General features: G+C 40.3%; 1 protein-coding gene across 8 annotated transcripts in view; it reads right to left on the bottom strand.

The window, feature by feature from the left end:
- The window catches only part of ptprsa (protein tyrosine phosphatase receptor type Sa), a 214,364-nt gene that overhangs the window by 122,725 nt on the left and 77,260 nt on the right, over window positions 1-14,379 (bottom strand). For all 8 annotated transcript variants that reach the window (XM_079349634.1, XM_079349635.1, XM_079349633.1 and 5 more), the window contains one exon: window positions 1-140. This exon is cut by the window's left edge and continues 84 nt beyond it. In XM_079349634.1, coding sequence (XP_079205760.1) covers window positions 1-13 — 13 coding nt within the window. In that variant the 5' untranslated portion in view covers window positions 14-140. The remainder of the gene's footprint in view (window positions 141-14,379) is intronic.

Genomic DNA, 14,379 nt, shown 5'->3' with positions numbered 1-14,379 from the left:
CGCTGGTGGCCATCTTGGCTCCAGTTGGGAAAGAGGGGGCAGGGAGGGGTGGGGTGGGACTGATCTTTGACCTTGCTGGAGAGCCGAGGCCCCGGCTGCGCGGGGATGGTTGGGGTCTTCACGCAGGACGGCTTGGCACTCTGTGAGAATGACAAAAGAAAGACAGGAAAATTAGATTCAACTTCTTTTGTTGACAACCATAGGCTATTTTCACACCAGGATCCATAAGGATCACAAGTCTAAACATTTACATCTGGAAATACATAACCATTTCATACAAACAATGCATACACAAGATGTTAGAGTGAGAGGCAATAATTCACAATCATTCAAACATTGGCCATTTTGATCCTACGTTAAGCTCAGTGTGGGAGGCTCAAGCATTGTTGCAGTGTTGAGCTGCTAAATTCAAAGTGGCAAGTCATAGAAAGGAAGGGTAGCCTATACTCCAAATTATTAATCAAACGAAAACACAACCCTAACCCTAACAGTGAGAATTTAGAGGGATGTTTGTCCATACTTAAAAGTAAATTTACATACATTTGATAACCCATTTGCTGCCTTTATTAAAAAAAAGCTAATGGTCCATCTATGCACATTGCAAGATTTGTTAGCCGATATTAAGTTAGCTTGTGGGCATGCTATTTGTTGTAAGCTCCAAGCTTAAACTGAGTTGGGCAAGAAATTAAAGCTTATTCTACTGAATTGTATTAAACTATCAAACTATAATATAGCTTTTATTCACTTTCTAGCTAACATTAATACTATATCATAAGTTGCTGGATGTTAATGTTTGCTGTTGTCTGACTAGCTAACACGTTCTTCAATGTGTTGGTCTTTCTTGATATATAACACTAAAATAAATGGATTTTTGAAGGACACCTTAGACCAATCAGCTGTTTCAACAACCTCTCATTGTTGCTAACAGATACATGGAGAGAGGGAAATAATGTGTTGGTGACACTACTGGAAGCAAAGTGTCACTCACCACCATCCATCCCCTCCCCATTTAACAACCACCGTCTTCTCACAACCCTCAATTAGCAGGAGAGTCACTGTAGTCTTTTTTTTTTTTTCCCTAATCACCAGATCTTGTCGTTATTTGCTTATCTCATTGCCTTGTAATTACACAGGCACCCAATGATATTCCAGGCAGGTCTCTTTGTTTTAGTCAAATTGCCATTAATCCCCTGAGCTACAGGGAGGGACTAGAGACGCCTGCCATCCCACACAGACACAGGCACGTTTTCTTTCATTGATATGTCTGGTGAAGCACAAAGCTACCACCAAGAGGTCATACATACTCTTTAATTACGAAGACATGAATTAGAAGAAAAGCTAGAAGGGAAGCAAGAGAAAGAGCTGTGACATGAATGTAATGAGTTTGTCGATTTCTTTCTTTTCATCATGCATCCTATTCAGCTGACACCTTAAGCAGGTGAGATTTGAAAAATTATCACTCCGACTTCTTGGAAGTGAGAATATGTGCAGTTCATTTTGGATGCTCAAAAATATTTTTTCTGCATCAATACAAGATTCTGTCCACATTGGTTGTTACAGTTTTTATCCATCAAACAGCCAGATTCACTCTCCCTGAACACTTTTAAAAAGCCTAACCTTCTAACTCACAACAAGTTGCCTTTGACAGGTGTCAGTAGCTGCAATGTGGACTGAATGTGATTTTAAAAAAAAATCAAATAACCGACTATGATGTCTATCACTCAAATGCTACAGGTTCAGAGGGATGAAAGCTGAGGTAAAGTACTCGAGAACGTGTGGACTACTCCAATAAACTGAAGGGAAATACAGTCGAAAAAATTAAATGTTTCTCACTTAGAGAAAAATTTGAGATATCAAATATGTCAATTTGATAAAGTGTCAAAGGATGTAAAATGCTACTCTGCTTCTGTCAGACATGGCTGCAGTTGTGACCGTGGCTATCAGAGTTGCAGAAAACCACAGCTAATTGCAGTGTAACCGAGCACCTCAGACAGCAGGCGTATTTAAGCACCACACCCTTCACAGCTACTGGACCACGCGTCTCAACTGGCTGCATGAAACGAACACGTGCAGGCAGGCAAACTTAAAATAAAACCCCTAACACACACAAGAAATAACAATACACCCTCAATCTAAAGAGTCTGGTCTCTCTTTTTCACATGAATATTCAACCCTTTTGCCCATCAAGCAGAGACATTCAAGAACACACGCTTCACAAAACCACAAAGACAGAAATCCACAATAGGTCTTTTGTGGCGAAGCCATGCCAGAAATGAGTGGGTGTCTTTCAGAAGCTAAGCTCATCTTTCAACACAATATGATACACACACGACCCACGTGTGTCCATACTTATGCGTGTTCTCTTATTTTCCTTTTTTTCTTGACCTTGGGGGTCAGGTGATGTCATAGGTGAGGAAGAAAACACCGAAACATGAAGATGGAGAGTCAGGGAGTATCAGATCATCCAGGGGGGCTCTGAGTGATGCCTCTATTGTTCCTATAGTGTAAACATCTGTGGAGGTAGAGGGAACCTCACCATGCCTGCAGGGAATCACTCTATCTATACTCACAAGATTCCTCGGTTATGATTTATGGCCCTCCCCTTAGGGCATGACTTTATACCTCCACCTTTGGTTGCTATACACACTTCACAACACAATTACAACAGCTATTGTAGATGACAGGCTTTGCCATACATAACCTAAGGTAGTGTTAAGTTTAACAATGGACACAACAATGGAAATGAAGCTCAGTGCTTTCCTCTGTATTTCCAGAAGTTTAGATAGAAATACATCTAAACACATACAATTGGTAGTAGTAGTAGTGGAAGATAAAAACCTGAGCAAAGCAACATTTTTTATATAAAAAGTAAACATAATCTCTGAATACAGATACTAAAAGTTGACAAAGAATTCCTTTGCTCTAAGGGAAGACATGATACAGTGAGCGCAGCAGTTTCTACTGCTATTAGCACCTCCATGGGAAAACCTGTCAAGTCTCACTAAAAGCATTCATCACTTTCCCTCCAGACATGGAAAAGGAGTATTTAGCATTCTGGCAACGCCAGCAGAGAGGCCAATCGATTGATAAACCCTCACCATTACCTCAGCTGCTTTCACATCATAGGCTGCGATTGAGAGGAAACTGCTAATGATGGCGTTTTGTGGATTTTCATGATAACTTGACAACTTACTCATTTCCAAATTTCCATTGGGCCTATGAGATATCTTTGTGGTCTTTAAGCTTGCACAATAGCAATATGGCCTTCCTTGCCCATAGTCTTTCAACAGTAACTTACAAGATACCAAACGAAGCAAGTTTTGATGACCCATTGGCCTTTATACTGTGGTAGGAATCAATATCAGCCATATTCTTGTTACAAAGGAACTGAACATTGAAATTGAAGTATTTAGAAAATACACTTTAGTGTTTTGGGCAGCTGCATGAAAGTTGATCATTGATAAGGTGATCATTTGAACAAAAACAAGTGAAACATATTTTAAAACATTAGTCCACAAAATCTCATTTTAAAAAATGGGTGGTTTTCAGTATAAGCCAGTACACTAAGATGTAGACCGGACTACCTACAAATTAAAGATTCAACGGTACAGCTTCCATACAATCAAGGCCAAAAAATTAAATGAAGTAAGTGCTGCATATTTACTTTCACTGACGAAGGAAGTCAATTATTTCAATCTTGCATTGATAGGCAATCATTCTTTAGCTCAAACCTTTTTTAACCTGTCAAAACAAACCCTCACTGTAGCTATTATTCAAACGCCATGCTCTTGTAATTAGAACCAAAATGGTGGAGCACTTTCCATTGAGTGGTGGTAGTCAATGGCTATCAGGGTCTCTTTGACATGGTCAAGATTTAAATTCAGCTCGTTTCCTCACGCAATATTGATACTAATGCATTTGATTACAGAGATTGAAAACGGCAGTGCATGCAAAGGGCGATTGGAGTTTGCATTATGAGCATGAAATGAGACCAGGACCATGGTTATAACACTTTGTGCACACGACTACACACTTTTCAAATTGGATGAGAAAAAAACCTAAAAGGAGTAGCAGGTTTGACCAAGACCTGGATAGTAAGTAGCCTATAGATAAGAATTCTAGAGAAGAGGCCATGACACTATTGGATTCAAGAAACAGCTATTTCCATACTCTTCTGCTGCAAACTGTTCTTCCCACACACACACACACACTGTAAAGATGTGTAGTGGTATTTGCAGGGAGAAAAACAACCACTGATCACCTGAGGGAGCACATTAATAGTCTCTTTTATGAGGTGAACTCTAATCTCACTTCCCTCACAGTTAAAAAGACCTCTGCTTGGTGATCAAAAATGCATGTTTAATGTTCAGAACTTCAAAAAGAATAATATTTAGTGGTTGTCTGGTTAAAAAAAAATGTTGGAATTTTCTACATGTTTATTTTTAAGCATTGTTTGGTTTCCAGAGTTTGTGTGTCTACCACATCTAAATTTTGGCTCCAGGACTCTGACAGGCCTTGTTCACAGTGACTCCCTTCTTCAGCCTGGTACGGATGTTGTTGTCTATAGGGATTGGGATGGAACCTTCTCTCCTCTGAGTTTAAGGTTATTGTGGAAAACAGACTGAAATAATCTGTCAGCAGTGTTTTAAAATCTCATTGTGAAGTCAAAGGTATCACAAATTTTTTCATGCGCTAATGTCAGAAAAAATTGGTTCTTTGCATGCTGTCCTTTTCCTCAGCCCTACCAACTCTTTCCAAGCATTTATAGGGCTTAAACATGATATATGGAAATAAGCATACCAGTTACTTCAGGTCTAGATTGCTTTGATTGGTCATTAAAATAAATTGCATCAAAATTAAAGAACTGACAGCTGATGCTGAGCTGACAGCTGAGCTAGCTAACGCTGCAGGCTTGTTAAAAGGAGAGACCTGAAACTTCAGTTTGGGGCTTTAAATTCTAAATTAGAATAGGATAAAAGCAGCAAACTTTCCAATTTAAAAGTGTTCGTTGGAGAAATGTTTCATACTGAAAAGTGTTTTTGGTGGATGGGGCTTAAAACCTTCTGAAGTAGTGTTAACTGCTGCTATAAGCCAAATAGTACAACCAAGAGTTTTGAATGACTTCTCCAAAATGAGTAATCATTGGCTGATGTCTAAAAGTAATGTTCTTTGCAGCCCATATTTTTCAGACAAATTGTAAACTCCAAGTTTTGAGCATCAAGACATAAAAATAAAAGAATATCGCTGATGCAGTAGACCTAGCTTAAAATAAACCAGTCGATAGTTCTATCTGCTGCTATAGAGGATGGTGGAAAAACAGATTGTTTTGAGAAAATAAAACCTTTTTCATGGCCAAGTCTAAACCCTGCTGTCTGCTGTTTATTTCAGCCCTCAGCAAGCATCTTTCCTGCTGTAGTCTTTCACCTCAGATGACGTTTTTATGCGTAAGCCCCTAGTTACAAGCTTTTACTGTCCTTCAGTGATTCAACAGAATACCAACAAAACAGAGATGTAAGAATCAGGTCTATTCAGTGTGTGCTTGTCCGTATGACTACATTATTTGTTTGATGTAGGTCAAGTTTGGAGCTTTTGGAGTTGATCCTACTGGGGGGAAAAATCCATCCATATGTATCTATTTTTTGTATGTGCAGAGGCACGTAGGCCTATAAGATATCTATGTGTATGTGTATAAATTATAAATATATAGTACCCTGCAACATTTTTATGCTTAAGGGTCTCTTTTACATCGGTAAATCACATAATTTACCTTTATGTTATGATTGTTAATGTTTCTGAGTAGAAGTACACAAATACACAGACACACAAAACACCTCAACCTCAGCCATGAAACAAGTCAATAACAACCTTCTGTTTCTCACCATGTTGAAATCCTAAAAGTATTGATTCCATGTGTCGCTGCAGGTTTTTTCTCCTCTCTATCTCTCCGTCGTTCTCGCTCTCACACCCTCAATCATTGCCCATTTTTAGCTTTCTGTATCAGAATATTGGCTCAATTTAAGGCAAAGTTTACCAGGAGAAAATGGGGGAATACCCAATAGCTGTATGCAAATGGTTCAAGTTATATGAGCAGCAAAAGAGAAGTGTGAAGGAAGGTGTGTTTGGCTTCTAAATATATCCCCCTGATCAAAAACAGTTGTTCTTCATCTCTTTTTCTACGTCTCAACCACTTCCCCTCCTCTTCCTCATTTCCTCTCCTTCCCTTCCCTTCCTTGAATTCATGCATACTAATCTATGCTTGCATTGCAGATGTTTGCTGAGGAATCACATGAATTTGCATGGAACTGCAGGACTATTATGTAAATGCCTCTGTGTGCATCTGCCTCCCAGCTTCACTGCTTTGTTGCCATACACTCTATCCTGAGAGATCCGTGTCGGAGGAATTTCAAACAAGGCGCACCTGCCATTAAGTACCGTGTATAGGGAAGCCCTGACGCAAGGCAGTGTGATGAAACATGTTTCCTGTCCATTTGGACGATGGATGGATGGATAGGTGGATAGATGGATGGATACTTTATTGATCCCAAGGGAAATTCAAGACATTTCCGATTTTAAGTTTTGAATTACTTCTGACAATAGTTTAAACTGCATCGCAAAATTATTGAGTACAAAGTGTACACAGAGATCAGAGAATATGTCAGGCAACATTAATGATACTGTGTCAGAGGGAAGCATACATAGAGTTATCCAATGACTGTCCATAAGTCCCAACCTTTATCAACAAGCACAGCAAGAAGAAACCTTGTTTAACAGATAGAACCCCAAAACAGAACTAGATTTTATTGGTGAACAGCCACCAGCCTGATTAGGTTTTATATTGTCCAATAGTTCCAGTATCAGAAAAAAATATGTTAAAGCAACAATTTACAATGTATGGCTGCAAGTTTTTCAGACAGAAAAACATTCCAAGTCAAGTCTCTGGTATACAAACACACATTTTTGCCCAAAGGATCCAAGGCCCAACAAAACCTTTACATTAAACTGCCACGGTTAGATCAATTCACTGATATTTAAACCATTGAGTGGATGAAATGTTGTCTAAAAGGGAAGGTTGTTTGCATAGGTAGGGAGAATTGCGTTGCTGTGACCTCATTCAGAGACTTCAGAACTCCCTGCCCTGGCAACCTCTCCTTTGAGTATAGCTTCCCATGAGTCTTTGCCGTTAACTGTTCCCAACTTCCTTTCCCATAGGATCAAATGAACCTTTTGAGATCTGATTGGTTTTGAGTTTGTTGGGGAACAAAATGCTGAAAGTCACATGGTCACCTTTTATTTTAACTTTAACATTTGTTCTTTCAATAGCTCAGAATGACCTGTGTTTTCACTCTGTATCTGATCCATGTTCAACCAGCTTTCATAGCTTTTTGGAAACCTGATAGACTCCTTTGTCTGACGATTTTCAAAAGGAACTGGTGGTTTATGAAAAGATTTCAGACCAAATTATAAGAAGCTTTTGGAATCCTCAACCTTTTGTTTTCTTCCAGGTGTTGCCCTGAGTTCCATTGGCAGGGAATGGGTTTACACTGAACATTATGAGGCTGCACTGTTCTTCCAATAAACACCCTGGGCTGTGAGGCTTTTAGCTGAAATCCACCTCAGTTGAGGTTCAGTGCACAACAGCGAGCGCAGGGGTCGTGCTGCGGGGGCGAACGGATTGGCAGCTGAGAGGCTTTGGCGGCAGGCTGACCTCCTAAATGCGGACTTTATTGCACAGCCATTTTGTTTACCACCAAGGGGTGACACCCTATCTGTCTCCTGTGTAACCTCGCCATTCTCTGATGCCACGAGTTGGCAGACAATATTCACACACCTGACGCGCACACACAGTAAGAGCTACTCTTGTTTATGCATTTTCTGCCTCACCTGGTGTGTTGCACTGGCTGCCAAGTATCATAAAAGCCAAAGGTTACAGGTGTCTCTTTCTGTTATGGCCACCACCTTAGCTTGGAAAAGTATGGGAGGGACTGCTCATATATAAATGTAGAGAGAGAGAAAAATCATTTCATTATAGCTGGATATAGTTGGGACGCTGGAGGAGCCGAGTGAGTGTGGGTTCAAGCAGCACTTACATGGGGATGTGTGTCTGTGTTTGTAGGTGTGTGTGCAAGAGACATTCTAGTCCTTAGGTGAGCTGGGACCAGGAGGAGTGAGGGGGGCTGTATTTGGCCATCTGCCAACAAAGGCAAACAAGCACCACACCCTGACCAGACGCTTGAATGCCCTTTAAAAATTTCTACAGGAGTCGTAAGGAACCTTTAGAAGGGCAGCCGGGACTATTTGGGAAGAAAGCGCTATTTCCATTTAGGAAATGGGATCTACATGGAGGGAAAATTAGATTATTCTCAGTGACAAAGGAAGAAGAGGACGAGGAGGAGGAGGCAGAGGAGAAGGATGAGGAAAGGAGAGACTGACAGACCACAGGTGTTTTCGCAAAAACGTCTTCAGAGTAATAAGCAGTGCTCACCGTGTAACACTTGCAGTGTGGTTGGAAAAGTTCCATTTCTAGAATGAGATACCTACCGTTTGAGAAACTGTTGACACCTACACAACAAAATGAAAGTTGAAATGTCAACAAAATTCCCAAGTGAGTGAAGACTGGAGCTAACTTTGGCCCTCTACTTAAAAAAGTTGAAATCGAAATGACCAAGGAGATGACATGTGAGCCTTTTCTATAAAAAGCTTGTTGTGAACATTTTTTTTCTCTACCCTGACATCATTCATTCAAATGTAATGAAACCTTGGCTGAATCAAGGCTTCTCTATTCATGGTATCCTTTCATCTGTCTAACTTTCTGATGAATCCAGCGTGGTCTGTGTCATGAGTGAGAATAAAGGGGAGCACATACAACCTCGAACATTACAATACAAATACACATCGAGATAGGGACACACTCAAACACACAGGGGGACACTATTAGCTTTGTTGATAACAAAGCCCCGGCTTCACAGTGTGATCTTTTTTTTTCCCGGGAATTAATTGAAAAGTGAGTAAATCCTTGTAATTTGCCTCTGATAATAGACTAAAACCCATTAGCTGGCAAAGTAGTTTTTAGTGGCCTTATTGAGTAAGCCAAAGTTTCTGAGATTTGGCTTTTACCATGTGTATTTAGGGATATCTTTTCATAATGTGCCCTTGTTCGTGAGATCACATGATTTCTGACTAAGAGAAGGGTTGAAGATGAAAAAGAAGCTAATGAACATGCTTCAAGTATTTATTACAACACCACGTGGGATTAAATTGCTTAAACTTAATATTTTAGTAATTACTTCTGTGTGCTCATTTACAAATTACATTAACTGCTTAATTTTCATTGTGCTTGATTAAATTGGTCTGATTATATGGTTCAATGTACAAGAAAGAAGATAAACACGCCACCATAGCAATTAGTGTTGTGTAACTTTAAGTACAGCAGGCTGTGGTTAGATCCTGCTTGGGCTGGAGGTTAGGGGAGTGTCGGTAGCCCTGTCAGTCACACAGCATTGTAAAGAGCAGAGACAGATGGCAAGGTTGACCCACACTCTGTCTTCGCCTGTCAGTCCAGCCGTCACAGTCCCAACCACCAGCACTTCTATTGAAAGCCTGGGAAAGACAACTGTTTTTTTACGGCCTTTAAAAAGAATCAAAGAACAGACAGCAGCAAATGTGAGGCTTTGACTCGGGACTTTCTACTTTAAACCAAAGTACTGCTTTCCAAGTGCGTACAAAACATCAAGCAATATGTTAAAATAGGAAAAGAAGACTTTTTTTAGACAAGAAAAATATGCAAGGACGAGCAAAGAAGAGATCAACGTCTTTATCTTAAGCAAATGGAAATCGAAAGCACAATCTAGCATTGATGTTTCCATCATGCGAAAGTACGATGTGAAAGTACTTAAGAGTAAAATGATGCACTTCAGGTTGCCGATTCACAACTGGCCGGGGATTACAGCTGGAAATTAGCCGCAAAGGCTAACGCTGCTCCTTTTAATGTAAAAGGGGATTGTCCATGAAATAATAAACTAATAAACTAATTTTATTATTTTCATTTTATTTAAGTTAAAGTGTAAAGTGGGGGGGAAGAGAAAAAGTGGCCTAAAAGAAGAAAAACACATCCAGAAGTTTTTTGGTGGCCTAAATGTCTTTTTTCATAGCCGAGCACTGAACAAGTTTCAGTGGAATTCCCCTCAGCGTTTCAAGTGAAGATAGCCATCAGACAGGGTGAAAAGTCCCTTGTCTTTTTGCCACACATTGAGACTCAAGCTGCCCCATGTGACCTGTTGAGCATTTAGCCAGTGGTTGGCATATGCTGAGAGGGTTAGAGGGGAAGATTCAGTGGGAGGTAATAATGTGGCATGATACAATTTAATGTAGTCCTCGGGAATAAATTAGTGAAACACAGAGGCCAGTGTTGTGTACTGTGTAACTTCTCTCCAGCACAGCAGTATAAAGAGTTTGTTTGTGCGGTAGACAGATGGTTATTGTTCATGGTGGGCATGCATGTGGGCAAAAGCAAGGAAAAAGATGGTGATGAGAGAACAGCCGACATATGCAGACATTCAGCACATGAGAAGCGGTGACACCTACGTGGCTTAACAAACGTGTGTTAAGCATGCCCTGAGTGGCAGCCATTTTCCTGTGATGTCATGCTTAAGAGGGACAAGGTCATGTGCCTCCATAATGTTGTACTTCTGCTTTTCAGGTGGTCTAATGGTCCAAAATAATGTCGACATTCTGTAATTTTCATACTTATAAATTGTTTTACAACTATAGTATAGTATTGCCATTTTTTAAAATGTATTAGCCCATTAAATAAGGCATTAGGTCCTTTTAAACAGCTAACAGCGTTCAACCTCTGTCACGAGAAGTTTGAAGCTATTACTTTGTAAGTTCATTTAAAAGAGTTACATGATACCAAAAATAAAAAGGCACATATTAAAAGCATACCAAATGTTAAAGTTGTGTTAACTTACACCAAAGACACTTCCTCAAAGTCAACTAGCAAACAATAAATGTAGCTAGAAACAACAAATTCTCACATTTATAACATCTACAGGCCTGCACTGACTGTCGCACTTCAACCAATGACCTTCTGCCATCACCATCCATTTAAAACCCATCATTACCCATCACTGTGAGCTGTTGACTTGAGAATGAATTTCAGCGTCCCCAGTGAGGGACGTGAGATGATGATGGTGCTGTTGAGGGGGGCGGGGTTAGGTCAAAGGTTTTAGGTCAGACAGCTGGTAAACCTCTTTAAATCCTCTTTTTTCTTTCTTACACCACACATTCCTTCACAGCAGGGTAGAGCTAGCAATAACCATCCATCTCTGCCTTTTTTAACTCTGTGCATGTGTTTAGAGTGTTGGACACACTCATACTCTGGTATGCATATCAAGGGTTCTTTTAAGGGAAAATGCCGAACAAAAAAGAAAATGTATTCTGTGGTATTCAAAGAGAAAAAAACAACCCAGAAGGGATGGGGTTTGTTTGTTTTCGTGCCTGCAGTACCCACGCTGATTTTAAGTGGTGGGCGAGTGGGTGGGGGGCTTTTAAGTCCTGCAACTAATGTATAAACAAGACCCCTTTCTCTCTGTCTTGCTGTCTTTTATTTTCTGCTCGTCATTTTACCACTTTGCACACCCATGCTGTGTGACATTGTGCTGTGTGCCACATTGCATGCAATGGGGGGAGAGAGAGAGAAAGACACACACACACACACACACACACACACACACACACACACACACACACACACACACACACACACACACACACACACACACACACACACACACACACACACACACACACACACACACACACACACACACACACACGGCGATAGAGAAACCGAAGGAAAGCAAACTCTCGTGCTATAACTTCAAAGCACTGTAACAAGCTTGGGAGCCAACCACACAGACCAATGTATTGTGCACAATTTTAGTTTTGGCAGATTGGCAGTGGATGGAGACGTCGAAAAAAAAAGAGGGTGCTCCACCAAAAACAAAAAAAAATCAAGTTGTTTACATACTTAAAGTACAGCATATGATCACAATGTAAGATAGAAAACACAAGTGCGAATAGAGACTGTACACCTGATACTTTAAATACAATCCAATTTCCACAGACACCAGCCAAAAATCATATACAGAGCACTTGAAATCTGACTGGATGATGACCTTCCCATGGGAGACTGGAAGACTGGGACTGGAGGTGGTAGGGTCTGAGATTGGGAGTTATAGGCTTAAGGGACAAATACATGGATCATAGTGGTCCAAGACAAGGCTAATGAGCCATTACCAGTGACCTTAAGAACAGTGTATACTCAGAGAGAGAGACCATGAGAGAGAGAAGTCCTGAGACAACTCTTGCTACAAAGTCAGTAATGTAGCAGTGTTGGCATGGAATCCCTAGCTCAAGAGCACTTTGGCAGTATGGGTTGGTACTGTAATTCTCCCTGCCCTAGAATCAGCAGCTCACAACCTAAGCACAACCTTTTGCCTGGGGTTTAAACTAAAAACCTTTCAGTTTCAGAGATTTATATTACACAGACCAGACACAACCAACAAAATCTTGGCATTCTACTTTACATAGGTTGGACAAATCCTCTCACAATACACTAAATATGTTGTAATCCAGTCATGGATTTACATGTTTCTACAATGTAATCCATGACCAGGCTCCAGCTTGGTTTTAGTTCCATGTCAAGTCTGCAGGCTGATCTTCTGTTGTCTTCGAGTGGTCTGATATTGTTTGACTTGGACTTCTTACATTGTCTTGGCCACTGCTGTTGTCGTTATGCTCTTAGGCTTTTTTTTTTTTGCCAGATCCTCCCAGTCTGCCTTCTGATCCTCTGATTCCCCCTTGAGGAGCAATCAGAAGGTAAACGCAAAGCTGCGGAGGATGCCACGCTCCAGTTAGGCCTCAGGAGAAGGCAGAAAATTATTTCTTCAACAGTTTTCTGCACACCCTTCGGCTATGGTGCGTCTTTGCCAAACAGTCGTGATGAGTGGCCAAGTATTCACGTTTAAGGCAATTTATCCAGAAAATGTGGAACTAAATTACTTTTGTCATAAGCTGCATGACTGATTCCTGCCTTTCTTCTTTGTAACTTTCGACATATCAATTCTAACCGAAGGCAGCAGACATCTGGTAATGTAGGATGCCGAACACAATATTTTTGGAATGACTTCTTCGTTACCTAATTTCAATTAGCAGGGCTTTGGAAACACTGTCCAATTCATGAACGTGCCCTTGTTAAATTCCTTTTCAAGAACCAAATGAACACAGTGAAGATGGTCAGTGGACAAAAAAGGAAGTTCATCTATTTTAACTGGCAATCATTATGAAAACATGTACTTTTTTATTAGTTGTGTGAGCATTGTCTTGTTGTACTTTTTACAACACGTCTTTATTGTTTATTATTACTGTGTAGATGAATGCTTTTACTTCTTCTATCAGGGTCAGGAACACATGGAAATCATTGCCCTGATCATTGATGTGACAGAGGGTGCAATAAGAAATTACACATTCCTCAGGCTTCTTCAAGTATATAATGGAAGCTTTGCAACAACTTACCCCTAAAGGCTTATCAACAACACAAAACTAAAACATGAGGGAAGTAGATGTAAAAACACATTTGTGAAATATTTATGAATTCCAGCGACAAACACTGGGACGATTATTCATGGGAAAGAAGTGACAGAGTGAACAATAAATTGGGAAAGAGCATAAAAAAAGACATCCATGCCTGGTTGCTGCACCACCAAGCTGCTCGTCTTCTTGGCATCAGGCAAAGTACTGGCTTCAGTTCAACCAGCAGACACGTTTTTTTCCCCCTCATTTTTTGTTTCTTTTTGTTTTCATGATTCACCATAAGAGTTGTGTACAACTCGTTCGCTTGCTCGCTTTTTCCCGTACTTGGATCCCCCTCACTCGCAGCTCTTTATTGGATACGAAAAGATGGCTGCTTTTTCCAAAGCCTCCAGGCCTTGAAATGCATGCAGGCTGGAATCCAAAGCTGTTAATCACAGCTAAGGGAATAGGCTGACTCGAAAGTCACGATTCGTTGCAAGGAAAGGATGGAAGAGAAGGAGGGAAGGAGGTGAAAATGAAGAGCGGGAGAAGGATGGAAGTGCAATCGACAAAACAAAATCAAGAGAAATTCCACCAAAAAAGACTTTTTTTTAAATAGGGCCCTATTCAAAACCTGCTACGTGTTCATTAAAACATTTGATATAAAGTGTGAGATGTTCTGTTTTTTTAAATAACAAAATACTTTTATCGTAATATTTGTCATCTCTCGGCATGTTGTGTGGACATTTCTATCCAAGAATGTGACGACAAGAGTAGAGAAACACAGTCAATATTATTTGCATGTAA

The sequence above is a fragment of the Symphodus melops genome (assembly GCF_947650265.1).
Source record: "Symphodus melops genome assembly, chromosome: 8".
NCBI classification, from domain to species: Eukaryota; Metazoa; Chordata; class Actinopteri; order Labriformes; family Labridae; genus Symphodus; species Symphodus melops.
The sequence above is the reverse complement of the archived record's forward strand: the minus strand, read 5'-3'. Positions and strand labels throughout refer to the sequence as shown.